Here is a 23,667-nt window from a genome sequence, read left to right as displayed (position 1 = left end):
ATCCAGGGGCAAAATATGCCTTATCAACTTTGATATGAGATTGATGCATAGAGTCATTGAGAAATCTAAAATCTCTTATTTTCTAAAAATGGATTATATTCATGTAAATTATTTGTTAGGGTCATTTGAAATTGAGCAAATACCATTTTCATATATCTATGATGTTTATAATTAAATACTATGAATAGAAAAAATCTTATTATTTTGTTTAATCAATTAGCATATTTTCATTTTAAAAGTGTATATGTTCCACTACACTCTTATCGATACTAGTCATGAAAAAATATATATGACATCCTACCTTAATCATGCATATAAGGGAGAGGTGAAACTAAGAAAAAGTGTCACAAATTATAAATATTTTTAAAATATTTTTTATAAAAATATACAAGTAAGGCACGTAAGAATATTTTCTAATCCATTTTCCTCATTTTGTAATAGAGTTATATTGTTTTTAATAATATGCTAAAGACATTATAACCACGTTGAAACCTTGTAACTTATATAGAAATCAAATTATTTAAATGTTTATTTTGTAAATTAAAATATTTAAGAAAATATTTATTTTTTTTAAAAAATATTATTTTAGAAAATAAATATTCAAATAATTTGACTTAGTTACAGTATTTTTGACATATTTTAAAAAAACACTATAATTCTATTTCAAAGCACTATAACAATAAAAAATATGCTAAAAAATATTTTAAAAATATTTATGAATCTAACTTATGTATCGTTATAAAAAAATTAGAAAAAAAATACTTTTGATTCATAAACCAAATATAAAAATCAACCTAAAAAAGTTTAATTATTATATTTTTATACAAAGCTATAGTATTTTCAATAATATCATAAATTTTGTAACATAATAGAAAAAAATATAATAAAAAAGAGAAAAAAAGGATTTATTTACAAAGAAGGGCTACTATAAAAATACATCTTCGTGACAAAGCTTACGCCCAAATAAACCCAAAATCCTATATATGCTTTCCAAGGTATTTGTCCAAGTTATGGCTCCACAATTAACTTCTCATCCTTCTCAAAAGATTCCCGTCTCTCGCCGCCCAAACTGACGATATTATAGTCTTTGAAATGAAAACAATAAACAAAACGGGACGTATGAACCCTATAGGGGTTTCGAGATTCTTACTCCGGCAGCCATGGACCATCCCAAAACCCTCGATCTCGTCAAGGAGCTTGTCCTCCGCCTCCTCTCTGCTGTCGATTCTCCCTCTTCCGACGCCATCGATGAGCTTCCCCGAGCCCTCCGCTTCGCTCATCGCCTCCTTTCCAGCCGCATGGCACCTTCCCTCGCTCCGGATGAGCTCGTACTTGCCGAGACAATCAAGCGCCAGCTCGCCGCCTGCGGTCGCTCCTCCGACGCCCTGGCCTTCTCCGACCTCCGCACCAAGCTCTCGGCCCGCTCCTCCGCTCCCGGATCCATCCGCAACCGTTGGGCCCTCCTCTACCTCCTCAAATCCCTGTCCGACGCCCGCCGCCGCGAACCCCTCCTCCCGTCTTCAGCGACGACCGGCCTCCCTGCCCTCCCCCTCAACCCTCAGCCGACCCACCAATCGCCTCTTGCCGCCAAAAAAACCCTACCCCCGTCCTGCGGCATCCTCCTCGTCTCCAAGGATCCAGATAACATTCGTGAGATCGCACTCCGAGAGTACGGTGATATAGTCATGGACGAGACTGAGGTCTCGGAATCGGCCCTCGTGAGGGATATCCTCTTTGTTTCCCAGGGTATCGATGGGCGGTATGTGAGGTTCGATAAGGTGTCAGACCGCTATGAACCTCCGGATTTGCTGAAGCTGCCAAGATCCATGAGAACGATGGTCTGCAAGCTCTCTGAACTCGGATGGCTCTTCCGGAAAGTCAGGGGTTATATCACTGAGAGCATGAGCTGCTTTCCTGCTGAGGAGGTTGGTACAGTCGGCCAGGCCTTCTGCTCTGCTCTCCAGGATGAGCTTTCAGACTACTACAAACTTTTGGCTGTGCTTGAGTCCCATTCTCTGAATCCGATCCCGACTCCTGGTTCCGTTTCGGGGGTAACAGTGAATTACCTGTCCTTGAGACGGCTTGCAGTCTGGCTCGCTGAACCCATGGTTAGGATGCGATTGATGGCAGTTCTAGTTGATGGGTGTCGATCTCTTAGAGGTGGAGCAATGGCTGGTGCAATACACGAGAGGGCACAGCATGGGGATCCATTGGTACAGGAGTTCATGGGTTGTCTCCTCCGGAGGGTCTGCTCGCCTTTGTTTGAGATGGTCCGGAGTTGGGTCTTGGAGGGGGAGTTGGAGGATACATTTGCGGAGTTCTTCATACAGGGCCAAGCTGTAAAGGCCGAGTCTCTATGGCGAGAAGGCTACCAAATCCAGTCTGCTATGCTGCCTTCTTTCATTTCTCCTGCTCTGGCACAAAGGATCTTGCGGACAGGAAAGTCCATCAATTTCCTCAGAGCTTGCTGTGAGGACAATGGTTGGGCTACTGCTGCTGCTGAAGCAGCAGCTCATGTTGGGACCACTACTAGGAGGGGTGGGCTTGTGTATGGGGAGCCAAATGCTTTAGAAGCACTTGTTGTCGAAGCAGCTAAGCGGATTGATCGTCATTTGATGGATGTGATTCACAAGCGGTATCGGTTCAAGGACCATTGTCTAGCAATCAAAAGGTACTTGCTTCTTGGTCAGGGAGACTTTGTGCAGTATTTGATGGATATTATTGGCCCAGAGCTATCAGAACCAGCCAACACAATCAGCTCATTCCACTTGTCAGGGTTGCTAGAGATGGCAATCCGTGCATCCAATGCACAGTATGATGATTGGGATATTCTAGATCATTTGAAGGTAAAGATGATGGAGCATGGTGATGGTAATAGGGGATGGGATGTGTTCTCATTGGAGTATGATGCGACAGTGCCTCTGGACACAGTATTTACTGCATCTGTCATGAAGAAGTACCTCAAGATTTTTAACTTTCTATGGAAACTAAAACGGGTTGAACACGCATTGATTGGAATATGGAAGATGATGAAACCAAATTCCATTATTTCTTGTATTTACACCGAAGAAGGTGCAGCAGTTAAGGCACAGTTTGTCGCTGTTCTACGAAGGTGCCAAGTACTGTGGAATGAAATGAACCATTTCGTGACAAACTTTCAGTACTATATAATGTTTGAGGTTCTTGAAGTTTCATGGGCACATTTCTCAGAAGAAATGGATGCTGCAAAAGATTTAGATGATCTTCTTGCTGCTCATGATAAGTATCTTAACTCAATTGTGGAGAAGTCTCTTCTAGGGGAGCAATCTCAGGGTCTTATTAGGATTCTGTTTGTTCTATTTGATCTTATACTGCGGCTTCGAACCCATGCAGAGAGGTGGTTTGAAAGCATCTTTCAGTTGCAGCTTAGGTGACTTTGGATTAGTTTATTCTATGAAGTTGTAAAGTGTTTGTTTAATCTTTTCTCTGACTCAGTTTGTCCTTGATATCTTTCACAGAGGGAAGAGCAAATTAAAGGCAAAACTGAAGGAGCCAGGTTCATATCCTGATGTGGGTAGAAAAGCCATAATGCAACTTGCTGGAGAATTTCTACAGCGCATGGGTGAAGACCTTGACAAGATTGCAAAAGAGTATTCAGCATCACTTGATGCTTTTATCTCTCAGTTGCCCATGCAACAACATGTTGATTTGAAGTTCCTTCTCTTTCGTCTAGACTTTACCGAATTTTATAGTCGGCTTTCCCCTAGCAAGTAAAATTTGGGCATACTGCAGAAGAAGCAATGCGAAAACAGTGATGTCAGTTGTTCTTTCATGTGCAACTTACGAGATTACTGGCCATTTCAGACTGTTGATTGTATATCATTTATTTAACAAACATAAAGGTCAATTTCTAGTCTTCATATTACAATGCGTTCTACATTTGAAACTTCTTTTACTTTTTCATTGATCTTTCTGTTTAAATGGGATATTTATTAGCCTTTTTTTGGTTGCAGATATTAAGCTTTTCATTCCACGAAGAATCACATAATGAGGTTAAGGTACGCTTTTAGTTGTGGTTTTATATTTGGATATGCTGATGTACATGTCATGTATTTGATGGTTTTATTATGTCTTTGGTTTTGTCGAGTGATGGTTATGAGGATTTTCTTCCCAAGCTTGTATTTTCTGATGAAATATGTGATTCTTTTAGTAAATGATGGAATCTACCATTTGCACGATCCTTTACTAAGTTATTGTCCGTTTCCTCTTAATGTTTGCTTCAGTTGGACTTCTTGATGTTGATGCCTAAAGCTTTTTTTTTTTTTTTCCAAAAAGATGGAAACTATATTAAGTTAGATGTCTATAACAGCCAAAGCTTTACGCATCAGAGTTCAAAAAACAAGCAAAACCCCGTGGCTAGTCAGATCTCTTCAATTGGACCACCTGATTACATCTTGCAAAAGTAACCAGTGAGCACATTGGTTAGCCTCCCAAAATACATGAGAGATTTTACAAGTCTGCAACTTGTTTAGGTTGTTAAAGTTGTTTCTAACACACACACAGTATATATTCAAGGAGGTGGTCCCTCACGATTGAAGACTCTTAACAATTTGAAGAGCATCAGTTTCAATGTCAACTGGTTGGGAACCCTCAGCTATTGCAGCTTGATCCCTCCATCCTTCAAAAATTTACATCCTGCCAGAAGGCATTGATCATCTTCTGCTCTGAGTATGGAGCTAGCCTCACTCGTCAGTGAATGAACAATAAAAGTCCTATTAGTATTCAGCTTGATCCATCTCCTAGGGGTTTAGTTCACTGCACTAGAATGTGCTCCATCCTTAAATTCCTATAACCTTGGTCTCCCAGATTGCAATGGAACGACCTTACCATTGTACTCAGACCTGCTCTCTAATTAATAATCTAATAAAAAATAAATTTGTTATCTATAATTTTTACAAAATAAAAAGTAGTTTAAGCTTGTTTTTGGTCCAAGAATTGATAAATTTGAAATTATTTTATGGAAAAAGATTAAAGTTTCTAAAGAAAATGTTTAACCGTTAAAGGCCAAATGAAATTAGGATGTTTTAACTTTATTTGTTTAATAAAATTATTTGTGTCTAGATTTTCTAACCATAATTATTTAATAAGGTTTTGAATTTAACCCTTGTTAATTTATGATTTAGGATCTAGATGCGTCACTCATCATTTCCACATCTTTTTGGATGATCTCTGAGGTTTAAAGCCATATTTGATAGTTTGGTCAATGAGTTATAAATGTTTACTGAGAAATATGATTGGAGATTAAAGATACTGACAAAAGGATGAGAATGAGAACAAAGTGACACTACAAAACATAAAAGTGTTCTTTTGTGGGTGCTTTAATTTTGCTTATGCGTATGGTTGTGTTGTCTTGTGCTAGACAAGAAATACAGAAGTCCACAATTGATCCATTTGACTTTCAATTTTATAATAATGGCTTGTATTCGATGATTAATTGGGTGTACAAGGTGGAGAGTTTAGGTAATCCACCTTTGGATGTGGTAGGAGATCCTCTACGTCCATCATGTTTTATCTTTGAGGCAGTCAAGCAAGATCAATGATAAGGATCATAGGAGCCTCAAGAAGAGCTCAACTAAACCAAGACAGATGGTTAAATAGGCAACATAGTTGATAGTATGAGATGTGGTGAAGAACTTTGGGATGCCTTAGAACATCATCACTGATTGAGATTCAAAATTCTTTAGATGATTTTGGAACTGTTTGGTGCCAAGCTATATTTCTCCATGAGTCCACATCCTCAAATTGTCAACCAAAAGAAAACAAATAAATTCTCTTTTGGAGTAATTTCTGTGACACTATGCAAGTGCCAACCAAAGAGATTGGGTGAAGCTATTGGATGTAACACACCTAAGTGATAGTGTATTAAATACACTCACCAAAGATTGATGATTAAAACATTATCTGATAAATTTTATAGTAGACCTGCTTGCCAAAGGTTCAGGGTTCACAATTTTATTCAACAAAATTTATGCCTAAAACATGTTTTAGTCTAGTGGTGGTGTACCTAACTAATTTAGCAAAGGTAGAGAGTTCGAGATAAACTTTTGAGGATATCATCTTGCTTAGCTAGTAATTAGTCTGATATCAAGATCTTGGGATCAAATTCTGTCTACACTACTTATAATTTGTAAAAAAATAAAAAAAGAAAGTAATTACATAGGAAGTTGCCCCTCATCATATCATCTCGACAAAAGATGACATCAAAATGTAGAGATAGCTCGGGCACTTCCCCTCAACTTATCATCTCTCCAAGGAATGACATCAAAATGCTCGCCAAGGAATGAGATCGAAGTGCAGAGATAGCTTAGGCATACATGGAGAAGGTTGCTAAGAAAATAAAGAAGGGGGCCAATCTGGAAATGCAACCTCCATAATTCAAAATTGGTGGCCTTGTGTTGGTCAACCTTCACTTGTCATCTCTTCAATTCTTCAAGCAAAGAGTGCACAAAGGATTGATGTGCAAATATGAAGGCCCTTTTCCCATCATTGCAAGGGTAGACAATGTTAATACACAATGTGTTCAACTCCTGACATGGTTCATAGCCCACAATGTGTTCCATGCAAACAATTTAAACGCTTACCACTTTGATCCACAAGACCAAGGAACATATGAACACATCCACCCTACACAAGGATGTCTTACAAGCCATGAGTTGAAGCCATTTTGGCGGATTGTAAGTGGAAGCTTCCAAACGGAGCAGAACAAAGTAGTTGGCAAAGTGGCATAACCTTCTAAAGACACAAGCAGGTTGGGAGTTGGAGGATACCCTTCACCATTGAAAGACATCATCATGACATATCGACACACATTGATGAAGGCATCAATAGCTTAAGTGGAAGAGAGTGTCACGGATAGTTGCAACGAGTTTGCATCGATAGCACCTTTGTTGTGCAAGTAGTTCTGCTATTGTTCATTGTTAACTTTTCTTGTATGATGTAAATACTAAGACCTATAGTTAGCCCAGCAACCTAATTTTGCATACAATTTGCTTTGTCCTTGTATGGACAGCTCGTAGGTCATTCTCTCGATTGAACTTGCATTGGACCAAAATAAGCCAAAACAACCTCGTTTGCCTCTACTGCTATAGTGTTTTAAAGTGTTGGTTTTGTGGGCTGAAATGTCAGCCATATCAACACCTAGGAACCCTTGGGTGGCACCTAGCTAGAGGGGGCTCCTAGATAGTGTATGAGAGAACTTCGACAATCACTCGAGTCTATTTGCTGTGTGCTTCACTAGCATTATGCTCCATCAAGCTCTTTGACACCCTGTGTGTGTTGGAGTTTCTGACTTGTGGATGCTTTCTTAGGCCATAACAAACTTCTTGTCGTCCAATTGGTTGTTTAGTTTGAAGGGTGACAATGACACTTTGCTTGTCACTTGCCTATTCGTGTAACACATTTTCTTCTTTGTAGTTCCTCGTAACCAAATAAGAGGTTGCAACTAAGTTGACTCTTCTGAGTTTATTTGGTGCTACATGACTTAGGTAATTCAAGCTAAATCCATGACACATCACCAATACTACGTTTTAGAGGTTGTGTCGCATCATGACCCTGCAACAACACACCCTTATTTTCCATCTGACCAGTGGGCATCTTAATGTCATATGCAACTTGGAGTCCCTAGATTCTATTGTCCTTATCTCTAGGAAGGTCCTCTCCTCTGTTTCCGAATCCAAGGTCCACGTAGAGTCCTCATCCTCATGAGTCTACTTCCTGGAAAGTTGCTGCACCATTCCAATCCGAGTGGCAGCCCCTGTCTAAGGATCATTGGCCTTACTATCGTGGATTCAAACTTGTGGTTGCCTTCTTTGGCCTTAACAAACTTCTTGTTAGTCAATTGGTTCTATTTGAAGGGCGAGAATGACACTTTGTCTGTGACTTGCCTCCTTGAGTGACTCCTTTTCTTCTTTGCAACTCTTTGTAACCAAAGAAGAGGTTGCAACAAGGCTGACCCTTTTGCAAGTAGGTGTCGCTTGGGTGCTGCACGACTAAGGGTCATTGGCCTCATTGGATCGTGGTGGGAGCAATAACCCTGCCTTGAGGAACATTCAAACAGTCTGTTGCCAATACATTCACATTGGAAGCAAACTGGGATAAATTCTTATAATCAATAACTTGAAAGAAATCAACTTGTGCTCTACCAAATCCATAATCCTTTTTTCAAGGGTTTGGATTAATTAAGTTGTACATACACTCGGACAAAACTATCCCTCTCAAATCGAAGGGAGCACTCATCAACTGAGAGGCCAACCGAGCACAACCACAATGGTTGAGAGGGATTTGTGACTCCATTAATTCTAAGGCAACCCAGGTAATTACAGCCGAATTGGTGCCATGCACATAGATTCTATCAAAGTCTGGAAATCTGATCTCCATGGAATTGGTTGGATGGCTTGACCTTGAAAAATCCAAGACCCACCCATAAGAACCAAAAATGCATCCTTCTCTGTTGCAAATCTAAGAAGAATGAAACCGGTCTTCATGTCAAGAATCTTAGGCGCCTGAGTTACCTTCCATAAACCACAAATGGCATATTTAATAATCTCCATCAGCAGATGTCACCTGAGGAATTGATCCACTAGACTATAGGTCCAAGGCCTTCACTACGCCATTAACTTGTCATCATCAGAGGCCAGACTCTTAATCTTTTCAAATTTAGGGCTGGTGAGAATTCTCATTCCAGAATCATGTTGGTGATGTCGACCTGAGAGCACTTTCACCCAAGTCAATGGGGTCTTGTTATTGCTGAGGAAACTTTACCCTTGGTAGCCATGTTCGTCTTAACCTTCCCAGCAGTGGCTTTGTGAGGAGAATCCGTATGCTGACTAGGGAGCTTGGGATGTGAAACATAGAGGAAGCAGGGATGGGCCCAGAGGCAGGAGCAGATGCCGACACCATCTCCATAAAAGTTCTGCCCGATGGATATCATCTTTGGATGGAGAGTTCGCGTAAAGAATTTAAACATTGTGAGGTGGTCTATCAGACAACCTCAGGATTACCCCCAACTACCAGCTGAGAATGTCACCTACGGTCTCTATCTTGGAAGATCAAAGCCATTAATTATGCTCTGATCTTGAAGCCTTGTGTCTGAGTTGCCTATCTCCTTGGCAGTCAAGGACAAGATGTACGAGCCTAAAGAACAGAACCTGTTCAAGTAAGGTCATGACTATGCAGTAATTTAGTTCCAAAATTTACATTTTGTTTTAAACCTTGTATCAAGCAGCATTTGTATCGGAAACAGCTTGTTATGCCATGATCCGTTTGATGTTCTTTTGTTTTGGTCAATATGAACTGCAATGTAATGTGGACCTCGTGCTTACAAACTGCATTTAAAGTGGTAACGTGACACATTGTGTTGTAGCAACAGTGTAGCGGCTGTAGCATGATAGTAGTAGTTAGTCTGTCATTTTCCAAGTAAAATGCAAGTAATCCTCAAACTGATGTAGATTTGAGATCATATGGTACCACTTGGTAATATTTCATACTGTTGCTGTGTTTTATATTGTCAGGTTGCCGTTGTCCCTGAAAATTAGTTTTACATCATCACTCTGTTTTGGATGTTTGCAAATGTAACAATTCTTGGCTTTCCTCCCCCTATTAATCTGATTTAGCACTGATTATCAAATTACTTATCTGCCAATGCAAACTCAGTTTCATATTTGCTGACTATTGTCTGACCATCAATCTGATTTTAGTGTTCATGATAACTTGTACAACTGACATTTCTGCGGACTTAATTGTTTATTCTGGATGTGCTTTGGTGTTAAACAAAGTGGGAAGATCTATGTAGGATTCCATCTTCCTGCTAAGTGGAAATTAACAAAACAGATAATTATCCCTTTGGATTTATCATTCTTAACCCATCATGTTATGCAATCTGTATCACTCCTGTTTGACTGCTAGACTTTTTTAGAGTGCTTGTCGGCGATTCAGCTATATATATTTTTTCCAAGCATCAATTTTCCCCTAGACTTTTTGTAGTGTTCTTGTCAGTGATTCAGCTATGTATATTTTTTAGAAGCATCAATTTTCCCTTCTCTTAACTTTTCTATGTTAAACTTGCTTTGCATGATAGTATCAACATAGTGCACGTACTGATCGGCCTTATTATTAATGAGCTCAGCTCCTTGATGCTCAACAGACAGGACAAAAAAAAAAAGATTGGTGCTAATCATAGTGCAAATCATTTAACCAAAACATAGAATGTTTTTGTGCATCACAATATATGCAACAAGTAACAATATTATCATAATTTTTGACATGAGCTATAAATTTAATTCTGGACATGTCAGCATTGTCCTAAGTTGTACCATCGTCACGTCACTATAATGATACCATTATCAAAAAGGTTAACAAAACATAAATAGTATTTGTCGATTGGCTCAAGCGGTATTATCGTTTAGGCTGGGCAGCAGTGCCACCACCTCAAACTAGTTTAGGTTATTTGTTTAACCTTCCAATGGGCTTAATTTAGCTTAACTTTAAGCTCAATGGCTTTCATGAGAAGTGAGTTCTATTTTGCCTGATATCGGTTTAAATTTGTCAAGAATGATATTGATAAAAACCTTAATAAATCAACCACTCATTTGGTATATCTTTGAAGGCTCTATTTAGTATATCATTTGACATGTCAACTTTATCATAACATTTGATCTTCTGATGCGATTTTTGATTTTATTTTCATACGATGTTCGAATCTCGAAGTTTGATCTCTAGTACATGATAATATTTTGATACAAGGTCCAAACCTCCTATTCGATATTGGCCCATTGATACGTCGCTTATCTTAAAAGTACATTAAACTTAGTCTCAGATTAGCATCGAAATCATTTTTCCCCACGTCAATAATCAAATTCAAAGAACAGAAGCATTCGACTTCAATATCATTCATTCCAAATGCAAATATCCAACATATTCAACTAAAATAAGCTTCATGCTCGGTAGTGGTTTTATTTTCGACCGGGTCCGGTTCAAACGGAACGGTTCGGTTCTAACACCAGACCCTGAAACCCGCTGAATCGTGACCTACTGAGGTCCTTCTTTTCGGGCGTCATAATTATATACCGTCTTCTGTTTTTACCCACTTCCTCGCCCGCGATCTTCTGCAACGCGAACGAACGCATCGGGCCAGCGGCGGCTGTGACCAGCCAGGTACCTCGCCCTTCTCTTCCCTTCTTCATCCTCCCATTCTGTTTTCTTCCTCTTCGTACCCCTCTTTCTCCTCTCCGAGTTGGTCCTACTGGATCTGGTCGTTAACGGCCTGAATGCATCCGGAATCGGTCGAACCTGGCAGATTCCTTTTTGTTCCGGGGAGGTCGACAATCTAAAAGAGGGGGTCGGGCAGATCCGGAAGATCGTGGTCAAACATGGCCAATTAAGATCCGGATCGGCCAGTTTCTGCTAATTCTTAGATTGTCGAGACATGTATCACTCTGTTGTGCAATTTAAACATCATTTACAAGTGTGTGTAAGCAACTAGTGATCGTAAGCATTGATAAACCTTTCTGAGAAAATTAGGAACAATTAAGGGTACCTATACTGGACAGTGACTGTTCAAGGGTCTGGTCACTGCGGTTGCTGTCCACTGCTATCCAGTCAGTGGGTCAACTGATCGGATTGTATATGTTTAATTTTAAGACGTATGTTTTAAACTATAAGATATATATATTACATATAACATTAGAAAAAATTTGCAAGTAAGCTAGTTTGATGATATTCTGCTTGCTAAGGAATCGCAGAACCAACATTTTATGCAATGAAAGAAATCTCTGAATGAATAAACCTAAGAACTAACTACATGGTTAATTTAAAATTATCAAAAATATTATATCAGAAAGTATTAAAAAATTGCTAGTTGGACTGTATTCTGTATGTTAGGGAATTACTGAAGAGAACAAAATGTCCGACCATAAACAACATTTTCCACAATGAAAGAAATCTCTGAATTAGTCTAAGAAAAAATAACATTAAATGAACCATTAATCGGTAAGATTTATGTATTGAAGGCCCAGAATTGGAAGCCACCTTAAAAGAATGTGGAGAAAAGAAGTAAAAAAATATTGCATTCATCAAGTAGTACAACAATGAAGCAATATTTAGAAAAAGGGGGAAAAGTTATAAACGACAACAAAAATCTAATACACTGGAAAGAAAAAAATAAAAAGGAATCAGTAGTGCATATTTTATTAAAAATCTTTCAGATTAGAAGAAGAGAAAGGGACAGTTTGGTGACAAGGGTTGGTGATTTCTTCTGCTTTGAATAGTTAAGATATAGAAGATCATATGGTCCAATGCAATGGGTTGGAGGAAACTGCAGATTGGAAGGGATTGATGGCGAGGAGGGTGACAACAAGCATGGGAGAGATGGCATCTGTGAGGTAGGGAAAAGGTTACAGAAAGGTGATGTTGCATCACCAATCAACTTATGAAGTTTTCTAGAGTAATTTACGGGTAATTAGTTGAGTGAAGATTGAGTTAACTTATTTAAGCGACATATATGTTCTCAGATACATTGGACAAAGTTCAATAGGATGTAAAAAAATCTGGTGGACAATAATATGGAGGGAATGGGAGTTACACTAGACATCTTTCCTTCTAGTTAATTGCAGATTCTATCGCCTTAGTGTGGGATTAGAAGTTCAATCCTCGTCTTGCACAAGTTGCACATTGGCCACCATTATGGTGGATGATGCCCCTTGGTGGACTTCTGTGCTTGAACTAGATTGAATGAGTCTTATGTCCTACTTTTAGTCAAAGGATGATTTGAGGCTTGCATCCTGTGTCTGATGTCCCTTCTCAAAAAATTGGAAAATGGGAAGAATAGAGTTATGCACATTTATATCCAGAGAGATTAAGGAGAAAAGATGTACCAAAGTGAAGTTAAAATGTGAGAAACCCTTCCATAAGAGGAATCTAACTTCCAAGTAGATAATCAATTGATACTTTTCTTTCTCAGTGGGAAAACTCTAATCTAAACACTCTTATCTCTGCTCCTGTTCGGGATTTTGAGTATGTTGCCAGAAAATGAGCTTCCTTATCTAGGTTAGTCTGATCAGAATCAATAAATGAATAAACAATCTGCAATCTGTACTTTTCTTAATGAAGTTAGTTCTTTCTCATTCACCATTCAGTTACATGAAAAATGTAATGAACAGTACCTAAGCCTAAAATATCTTTGAATACCATAATACTTTATAAAAGAACACCAAAGTTATCTAACACTCTTCAGGCTATGACTTTGAAGTCTCATCATATAATGCCCTTTGTTTGGTATCCTTGTGTTTTAAATGCTCCAGTATGATCCATTATCTCCTTTACTCAATAATCTGGGCCTGTGAGCCCTCCTTTTGTATTGTTTTCCTTGGAAATTGTGAATATCTTATAAATAGCACAAGATTGCAACTTCATCTACTTAGAATTGGATCAGAGGCCTATTTAAGATTCATATTCGTTCAGTAGTAAATTGATTTTGTTAAACCTCTACTGTTAGTTTTCCGGTTGCTTAGTTCTATGCTTACAATTTGAATGGTTATGATGATAACATCAAATATTGAGACAAAATTTTAGTCAGTGACTGAATTAGCTGAATATACTTTGTGAAGTTCTTCATGGGACTACATGCTTGAAGAGAATAATATTATGTTCACCAACACACGATCCTCTCTTCCCACTGCTGTCAGATAAATATTAATTTTTGATATTTTCACTTGGAAAGTTGTAGAGCAACTATTTCTTTGCTATTTGACATTTATGTTATTATATTCTTTAATTATTAGTTGTCCAATTTTCTATTGCATCTTGGTTAGACTTAATAAAATCACATCCAACACACTCATCCCTTGAATATGGGCTAATGAAATTGTATCATATTGCTGACTGTAGGAAATTTCAACAAACAATTTTCTTTCATTGAATTGTCAACATTATATAACATGCAATTTTAAGAATCCTTTTGTGTAGACTAACTCACAAGATAAGATTTGGATTCTGATTCTTTTTGTGTGCTGTATCAGGCATCCAGGTACCAATTGTCATCTTTCGACTCCAATTATATTCACTTACGTGACTAGTTTTGGATTCTTAGATTTCTTTTATGGAAATTGCTTCAAGAACTATAGCTTCTGCTTTAAGACGTCTTTATGCTAGAAAAACACAGAACAACAGAATCGTGAAGGGATAATCTATTGAAGAGTAATGTAACACCAGGACAACAATTGGGACACTGGCACATTATTTACAAAGACCAACCAGAAAATTTGATGAAATGAGATTTCCAAAGCGGTATGCTATTATTTTATTGACCTTCATCTGCACAAGTGTATGCTACATTGAGCGCATCGGATTCTCAATTGCTTATACGGCGGCTGCAGATGCAATCGGTGTGAATCAATCAAGCAAGGGCCTGATACTTTCGACATTCTATTATGGATACGTCGTGTCACAAGTGCCTGGAGGTTGGGCTGCACAGTACATTGGAGGAAGACGTGTTCTGCTTCTTTCGTTTGTGCTGTGGTCACTAACGTGTGCTTTGGTCCCATTAGATGCAAACAGAATGTATATAATGGTGCTCTCCCGCTTGCTCGTAGGGGTGGCACAAGGTTTTATATTTCCGTCCATTCACACAATTCTAGCACAATGGGTCCCTCCGCATGAGCGCTCTCGTTCTGTGTCTCTTACTACTTCAGGGATGTACCTAGGAGCAGCCGGTGGTATGCTCCTACTACCGAGTTTGGTGAAATATGGTGGGGCCCAGTCAGTTTTTCTGGTTGAAGCATCCTTGGGTGTCACATGGTCCGTTATGTGGTTCAGGTTTGCTAGCGACCCACTTCGTTCTGAGCATCCGAAAGCCATTGCTGCTGGTTTTGGAGATTCCATGTTACCAGTTTCAACTCTAAAAGAGAAGAGAATCCCGAGCGCTGGAAGCATACGGTCCCTCGGTAAAATCCCATGGAAGAGAATGATATTCAGCTTACCAGTCTGGGCAATTGTGGTCAACAACTTCACTTTCCACTATGCGCTCTATGTTCTTATGAACTGGTTGCCAACATACTTTGAACTGGGCCTTCAGCTCAGTCTTCAGGAGATGGGATCCTCCAAAATGATGCCTTATCTAAACATGTTCATATTTTCAAACATAGGTGGAGTGTTAGCCGATTATTTGATTACAAGAAGGATCTTTTCGGTGACCAAGACACGTAAACTTCTCAACACCATAGGTTTTATCGTTTCTGCCCTTGCTCTAATGGCCCTTCCATCATTTAGAAATTCCAGAGGAACCGTGCTCTGCTCCTCGGTTTCTCTTGGTTTCTTAGCACTCGGGAGAGCTGGATTTGCGGTAAACCACATGGATGTGGCTCCAAGATACGCAGGAATTGTCATGGGAATTTCCAACACTGCTGGGACCTTGGCTGGTATCGTTGGTGTCGGACTCACAGGAAGGATTCTAGAGGCAGCAAAGAAAGATGATGTGGATCTTTCAAGCTCCGAAAGTTGGAGAAGTGTGTTCTTTATTCCAGGTTATCTCTGCATAATTAGTTCTCTCATATTTTTAATATTTGCAACGGGGGAAAAAATTTTCGAGTAACAAACCACTCCCGATCCATTTCCTGAAGTTCCATTTTTTAGACTACTCGATATCAAAATAACGTGTCGAATACTGTTAGCTAACAGCATTACAAAGAGGGAATATGTGGAATACCGGGTATGTATAACTGTTCACATCATCATTTGTTCTGTTATATTTCTAGTAATGTCAGTTGAATTAGTTGAGCTCATATAACTGTGTCTTGGACGACTTTTTGCGTAATTAGCAAAAGACTAGTGTCGGTCCTCTTTAGCGCTTGGTAATTGCATTTTTCGTTTCTTCCTCGATATCTTTTTCCACCAATGGGAAAATGGATGAAATGATTATTTTGTTTTTACAACTGCTCGGTCATTTTATAAGCCACCACATTCTACCTGATATAGACTGAGCTCTGGACCTTTTAAGTGCAGCAACTTCCGATAGGTGCCGAGTTAGGGGATTACAGTAGCCCCAGTAAGGAGTAATTGTAGAATTAGCTATTGATACTTTTAAGACACTTGAAGAGATTTCTGCTGAGTGTTGGTCTGCATATAGACAATCCAGAAAGTTTTTGGGTCTGCCTTATAGATTGGTCTAATCCTTGCCAAAAAGTTACTACAAGGCAAGTTTGCCCATGGAGTCTTTTAACTCATGTGATGGATTCTTTTGCCTCCAATCATTCCCCTCCTATAAGAATACAAATTCCTCACTCATGTAATCTTTCCTAAAGATACCTATCAGTAATCAATTTGAACCATCCAATCATAGGAGGTCGGACTCTACATAGGGTAGGCAAAGGCTAATTACATATTACCTAACTCGATCCTTTGTACTTATAAAAGTGAAATATTTAATCCGATTGTTCCAACAAAACTCTTTCTCTTTTTTTATTTTTAATCATAAAATTATGTTTTTAATCTTGTATAAAAATTTTACTTTCGTAAGTATAAGGTTCCCAATATAACTTAACTTCTGAAAGTGTAATAACTAATTAAAAATAATAATATATAATTAATCCTCTGTGTTCAATACTAAAAAAGCTAAGATTCTTCTTTAGTCAACTTGTCTCTATCATCAGTAGTATTGTCATGCTCTGATATCTGAGATGTGACAGATGCATTAAAAATAGTCATGAGTTAGACTAGTTCAAGTCAAACTATACTTTTTGCGAAAAATAAAAAAAAATCAGTCTAACTCACAATCACCCAAGTGAAAAACAAGTACACATTATAACTATAAAAATAATAATCACTATATTTATAAGATTAACACTATACAAGACTGTTTTTTTCTATCATCAACACTTTCATCAATTCATAAAATCCTATACTTCGATGATATAAGGAGACAGGAGAAGGTGAGTATTTAAATAAAATAGCTAGTAAGTAAGCAAGCCTCGCTCGCGGGACGAGTAAGCAAGAGTTTTGACACATTTATACTATTCACATCATATCAGTAAAAATAACACATGCGTTTTACGCAAGAAAATAATAAGTACAAAAATAATGAACAACTCAACTTCATCACATTCATTATGTATTTGTATTTACCTATTGCTGTATTTTCTTTTGTTTTTCTCTTCATGGTATACATATATATTATAAGGGTTAAGGTTTATTTTAGCTCATATGGTTTTGCTCGTACACTACTTAAGTCTTTATGGTTTACTTGCGTCTAAAATAATCTTTGCAATTTTAAAAATGTACCCTCTCTATTTTAACCCTTTTAACTCATAATAAACTATTAATATAATCTTTCATATAATTTAAGTTTTTTTTTTAAAAAAAATCTATTTTAGTCCTTATGGTTTTATTTGTGTGTAAAATAACCTTTATATTTTTAAAAACATAGCATATAAGTCCCTCCCGTCAAGTCTAAGTTGACATACGTTAGAGTTTGCTTACGTGACATGTTGACTCATAATAAACCATTAATATAATGATGTATAATTTAAGTTAAAAAAAATATCTATCTTGTTGAGAAAGACGAAGCTATGGAGACCGTGGTAGTGGACGAAGGCGAAGAGGTAGAGGTAGAAAAGGTTGGAGGCAAAGGTGAGGAAGAGTTGGACCAAGTCATAAGCGCAATGGGTGGGGGTCAAGAGAGGACGAAGTGAGAGGTTGGTAGGGACAAAGAAGCCCAAGAAGAGGAAGAGGAATCAGGAGACCATTGCATGCATAGCGTCAGACTAGTTGATGCACATCCACCTAAAGTAGGACCAAAAGTTCTCGAGCTTATTATTAGCATAGGAGAAGTTGCATGTGTATGACACCCTACTAGGTAGCAATGGCTCGATGTTGTTGCTGGTGGTCACTTCCACAACAACACCTCCTCCCGCAATTGATGATAATCTCAATTTTTTTAATTTAAATTCTATATATTATTATATTAATAATTTATTGTAAGTTAACATGTCACATAAGCAAGTAAACTCTAATGTCTATTAATTCGACAAAAGATGTATTATGTTTTAAAAAATGTAAGGATTATTTTAAATATTGACAAAATCATGAGGGCTTAACTAATCCATGACCAAAACTATAAGGGCTAAAATAATTTTTTTTTTAACTTAAAACTACACGTATCATTATATTAATAATTTATTATGAGTGAGCATATCATGTAAATAGATTTTAACGTCTGTTAACTCAAACTTGATAGAAGGAACCTATGTGCTATATTTTTTAAAATATAATAATTATTTTAGATACGAATAAACTATAAGGAGTTAAATGATCCATGAACAAAACCGCTAATGAACTTTAACCCTATATTATATGTCATATGCTTTTCATATATTTTTTAAAAATATAATAATTAGATAGTCGAACACATATTAAATATTACGAAGGAATCAAATCCTATCCTATAGACAAGTGGGCTTAAATAACATCCCACGTATCTGAGTCATAGATTTACCATTCAATAGTACATTTCTACTGAGATGATAGCACATTATCCCAAAGAAATTATCTGATAATATATTTTCTCTATAATTCTCCCTATAATGCGTCAGATACCACTCATACTACCTCCCTCGTTGCCTCCGCCTTTGTAGACTCAAATATTATCCCTGGGTCGATATGAAGGTTTACCACCCTTTATAGTCTCTTTGAGAAGATGGACCGTCGTTCAAATTATCATTGACTCTATATTATGAAGGTTTTAACTAACGAGACCAACCAAATGAATAATATATTATGAAGGTTAGGAAGCTGCAGATACCACCCTATGTTATGAAGGTCTACCACCCTTTATAGTCTCATATGAATAATATAGACTCAAATATTATCCCTGACTCAAATATTATACCAGGAATTCTCAATGAGACATAAGTTTTTATAGTTGAATTAATGAAAACTATAAATTATCATGACAAGGCAACTAAGACGCTTCTGAAACTTGCTACATGTCAATCCCCTTCCTCTGATTCAAACTTGGCCATAATTAATTTTCAGAAGCAGAAGAGCTTGTTTGCTGTTAATAATGGCTTTAGCAAAACATAGTGTGATATCCATTTATTTGTTTTGCATTTGAAAAGGAGCCAAATCTCACAAAAGCCTTAATACACAGATTGTTAAGTAGTCTTTGTATCACCATGAACCCGCTGGATTCTCATCGCTGCAGCTGACAACCAAATAAAGCTTTGTTCTCTTTTGCTGCTACCCCTTCTCTGCTCCCGTTCAAAAAACACTGCATATGAATAATTTCTCCTACCGACGTCTGCCTTCAGCAACCACAACACTTAAACACTGGGATATAAATCTGGACCTCTGGTAGCTCGTACGAGAGTCGGAGAATGTAATGCAAGTGGTCAGGCAGATTGATTATTCATGCAAACTCTTCAAGGACAAAGGTTTATGCCCCAGCAGCAAACCTACACAAATGGTATCAACGCAGAAGATTGTATCATCATCTTGTCTGTTATCCCGGAATTTGAATAATCAACAACGAAAGCCTTTCTCTGTTATCCCAGAATATGAACAATCAGCATATTGGAACCACAGAACCTGAAACGGTCTATCGTTAAGCTGCCACCTCATCCTGCAGGATCTCATAATCAACAACATAAAAATTGTATCATCCTCTTGTCTGTTATCCGAGAATTTGAATAATCAACAACAAAAACCTTTTACTGTTATCCCAGAATATGAACAATCAGCAGTAGTAGACAACGCAAGCATATTGGAACCACAGAATGTGAAACAATCTGTCGTTATGCTGGCACCTCATCCTGCAGGAGGATCTCATAGATGTCAGTTCTAAGATTCAACTCCTTGTCACGCATGACTTCCTGGAGATCTGATAGCTCTTTTGCAGACAAAATAGAGCTTAATTTCTGAAACCCATCAAGCCATAACCGTTTTGACCTGGAAAGAAAGAGAAAGTGGATTAACAGTGGCAACACCTATATGCAATTCTGTCATAGAAGAAGCAAACTTCACTCATGAATGTACCTCCTCTGACTAAGAAACAGCAACAGAATCAGGTTGATGCAAAATATAAATAAATAAACTAATTAAACAGTCATAATTGATTATATTTCAATAGTACTAACAAGGTCACAAGAAATTCAATAGCTTATTCCAACTCATCAAGGGTAGATCCAAGAGAACACCAGAAAAAGAGCACCGCAAGAATTACCACGATATTGATAAAACATAGATGATCCATGATACATGAAAGCTTCTGTATGACTTGAAACTCTCAAATGGAGTGCCACTGTGCTCTATGCAAGAATGAAGAATTTCTATATTCTAGTATGCCGAAAAAAGAATGCAAAGTATCCAGAGTTGAACAGACTATGAATGTGTCAGTGGACATCAAAGTATTCACAGATTCAAAGCAATGGATGCAGGTTCTCTTCAACTTTTTGGCAATACTTAAAAGAGGTAACAAGAAGCCATACATATAATCATGCAAATAGAAGTAGTGTTGTTTCTCATGCTCTGACTTTCCAATCAATTGCTGACAAAAAGGCAATGGTTTTAACTAACCAGACCAACCAAATGAAAGTCAAGGTACTAAAGCCATCTACTGTATCTCATAGAAACAGAAGGCCTAAACTACTGAAATAACTGCAACTCACAAGAGTCAGAATGGTAGATTCTGTCAACATAACATTATGCCAAAGCCGAATAAACAACTTAAAAGAGCCTTCCTTGTAATAAGTCTTGCCAGTGATAAACATGCAGCACCCAAAAGGTGAATGGAGAACAAGAAATAAAACATAGATGGCAGCACTAATCCAAATTAGTAGCAGTTGGTGGCTCATCTTTTATGGGCCAGGTCCCACCCATGGGATTTTCTTGCCAAAGTTTAAGCATGACCTTCAGCTGTTAGATTCAACTTACATCTTGACAATCATATCTTAACCGTGGAAATCCCATGATTAAGGGGTTCTGAATATAGGAAACCTCATAATTAAGGGATTCTATAATCCTATGATTAAGGGAATCTATCTCCTATTTTGGACCACACAATTAGGATCAAATCAGCTCATATTATAGTAAATAGATTAGAATGAAATATTGTACAGAATTAATTTCTTTAGTTGTACAACTTGTAATCAGCCAATATATCTTCCTTTTATACAGAAAACTGATGAACAGAAAAATTGTATTCTTTTACCTCTGTGTTCATGGTATGAAAGCTCGATTCCTACTAGAATCGTTTTGTTCTTTTTTTCAGCCTTAATTGCTAAAAAAAATTTCCTCTGTTATGCTACTCTTTAGATCAATCCCAACTATTTCTTCTTCCTTGTTTGCTTGTGAAAAACTTGCACCATTATGTCTGGAGGAGAGAAGCTGAAACCAATGCTTCCATCTCCAACAAACAACTTAGGCAACAAACCATCCTTGCTGATTACAATGCACAAACTCAACGGGCAAAAATTTCTTCGTTAGTCTCAATCTGTAAAGTTGGATATTCGAGGAAGAGGAAAGATAGGCTATTTGACCGGATTAACGTCAACACCTGCAAAGGATGATCCCAAGTTCGGAGCGTGGGATTTTGAAAATTCCATGATCATATCATAGTTGATAAACTCTATGGAACCAGAAATTGACTAAACATATATGTTTTTGCCAACAGGCAAAGGAGTTGTGGAATGCTATGGTAGAGACATATTCAAATATGGATAATTCAGCTCAAGTATTTGAGATTACAAACAAGATCAGAGATCTTAAACAAGGTAATACTAGTGTTACAAAATACTTTAACACCTTGAAGACACTCTGGTAAGAGCTTGATATTTTTTATGATTTTGAAAAAATGGTCATATGCTACTGATAGTGCTCGATACACAAAAAATTCTTGAGTGATTGAGTCTTTCAATTGTTGGCAAGTTTAAACAAAGAACTAGATGAAGTCTGTGGGCGGATATTGGGGAAGGATCCATTGTCGTCTCTCCAAGCTATATTCTCTAAAGTTAGGAGAGAGGAAAGTAGAAGACAAGTCATGATGGGTCTTCTACTCCATCTATGGCTGCAGAAAATTCTGCATTTGTTATGACAGCTGAAATTAATTCTGCTGCTAATATTGTGCAACGTACTTAAAAGGAAGGGATATAAGAAAGGCAAAGTTTGATGTGATTTTTTGCAATAAACCAAGACACACAAGAGGAACTTGCTGAAAGATGCATAGAAAACTAGTCAACTGAGAGAGCAATCGAGCTCCAAAGAAGGCTAATAACCAAGGATTTCAAGTAGACCATCAAGCTGCCACCAACTCTAAAGGAGTAGAAATGCCTCTGTTCACGAAAGAACAAATTGAACAATTGTTTTAAGTTTCTGAACCAATCCCAAAATCCTAATCCTTCTCCTTCATCATCTTGCTCTTTGGCCAAGAAAGATAATTGTTTCACAGTTTTGTCTGCTTCTTTTGGTTATAAGGCTCCTTGGATCATAGATTCAGGCACGATAGACCATATGACCAACCTTTCACATTTGTTTTCCTCCTACACACCTTGTTCTGGGAACTCTAAAATAAAAGTTGCTGATGGATCACTTTCTTCGATAGCAAGAAAAGGCACGATTGCAATTTCAAATTCCTTTGTATCAACATTTGCAATATCGAACCATACCGCCCTGTCACGAACGGTCGTCGCGCACCCGCAACAACTCCGTTCAACGAACCGTTCGTCGCTCACACCCGCATGTACAGCTGCTTGACAGCATGTTTTCTTATGGTTTTGGGTCATTTTGCTTGTAAATATATAAGTTCGAATAAGCTGCAGCGTTGCAAAGCGACCGTTCACCGAACCGAGCAAAACAGCCCCAAAACAGCCCAAAACAGCTCCGTTTTCGCGTGCCGCGGGAGGTGAGCGGAGAGCTGCCTCCGCTCACCAAAATGTCAGCCATCTCAGACCCCAGGAACCCCCCGGGTGGCACATGGCTGGATGGGGCTTCGATTATATACCGGGCGTTGAACACTCTTTCGTAAGTTCGCACGTGACCTTTACGGGAACTTGGTTTTACGCCCGGGACCAGGTGAGCGGCTGTTTGTGGGCTTGCAGCTGTTCGTTCATCCTTGAAAGCCTTGTTTTTCTCCCTCTCCCTCTTTTCTCTTGTGCACACAAGGTGTTCGTCGAATTGCTTGTAAAGCTTCCCTTTTCGCGAGACTTCGGGACTTGTCCGTTCCTCGTTCTTTCGATCTAACTTTCTTTCTCTTTTACAGGTCCTTCGGGACCTGCGAGAGGTTACAAAGTGGCTGATCCTTGCGGAGCAAGATCGCAAGGGCGAAGCGCGACTTAGGCAACGCAAGCTAAGTTCGCGTCTTTGCCACAAGGGTGACTCGCGACTTAGGCAACGCAAGCTAAGTTCGCGTCTTTGGCCGCAAGGGTGCCTCACGCCTTAGGCAATTCCAACTAAGGTCATGACATTGTGGTATCAGAGCGGGCAAGCTCTTCGATCGAACAGCGAACGAACTTCGCAACTTCGCCATGGCAAAGCATCGTGGCGAATCAAGCAAGACGGGGCAAGCCGGACCCTTGCCCCAAGCAGCCGCAGGTGGGCTGCATGTGCACACTCGCTCTCATGCTGTTGGAGCCGCTCACGAGGATCGCG

General features: G+C 38.4%; 3 protein-coding genes and 1 pseudogene across 8 annotated transcripts in view; 2 read left to right on the top strand and 2 right to left on the bottom strand.

Annotated features, from left to right (window-relative positions):
* Positions 1-1,048: 1,048 nt before the first annotated feature.
* LOC104000081 (gamma-tubulin complex component 3) lies at positions 1,049-4,228 on the top strand. Its single transcript, XM_009422023.3, has 3 exons — positions 1,049-3,409; positions 3,498-3,881; positions 3,993-4,228. The coding sequence occupies exons 1-2, from the start codon at positions 1,161-1,163 to the stop codon at positions 3,751-3,753; spliced, it is 2,505 nt and encodes an 834-aa protein (XP_009420298.2). The 5' UTR covers positions 1,049-1,160; the 3' UTR covers positions 3,754-3,881; positions 3,993-4,228.
* A 4,789-nt stretch (positions 4,229-9,017) lies between these two features.
* Positions 9,018-9,203, bottom strand: LOC135671309 (small nucleolar RNA U3; annotated as a pseudogene).
* A 1,862-nt stretch (positions 9,204-11,065) lies between these two features.
* On the top strand, positions 11,066-15,802 carry LOC135671101 (probable anion transporter 6). Its single transcript, XM_065179031.1, has 2 exons — positions 11,066-11,190; positions 14,052-15,802. Exon 2 carries the CDS (start codon positions 14,303-14,305, stop codon positions 15,620-15,622), a length of 1,320 nt encoding a protein of 439 aa, XP_065035103.1. The 5' UTR covers positions 11,066-11,190; positions 14,052-14,302; the 3' UTR covers positions 15,623-15,802.
* A 3,124-nt stretch (positions 15,803-18,926) lies between these two features.
* LOC104000079 (uncharacterized) overlaps positions 18,927-23,667 on the bottom strand; it is a 42,397-nt gene continuing 37,656 nt past the window's right edge. For all 6 annotated transcript variants that reach the window (XM_018819943.2, XM_018819947.2, XM_018819945.2 and 3 more), the window contains exon 11: positions 18,927-19,971. In XM_018819943.2, the coding sequence (XP_018675488.2) occupies positions 19,818-19,971 (154 nt within the window). In that variant the 3' untranslated portion in view covers positions 18,927-19,817. The remainder of the gene's footprint in view (positions 19,972-23,667) is intronic.

Source organism: Musa acuminata, unplaced genomic scaffold, assembly GCF_036884655.1.
Source record: "Musa acuminata AAA Group cultivar baxijiao unplaced genomic scaffold, Cavendish_Baxijiao_AAA HiC_scaffold_1138, whole genome shotgun sequence".
NCBI lineage: Eukaryota > Viridiplantae > Streptophyta > Magnoliopsida > Zingiberales > Musaceae > Musa > Musa acuminata.
This window is presented reverse-complemented; position numbering and strand designations above follow the sequence as displayed.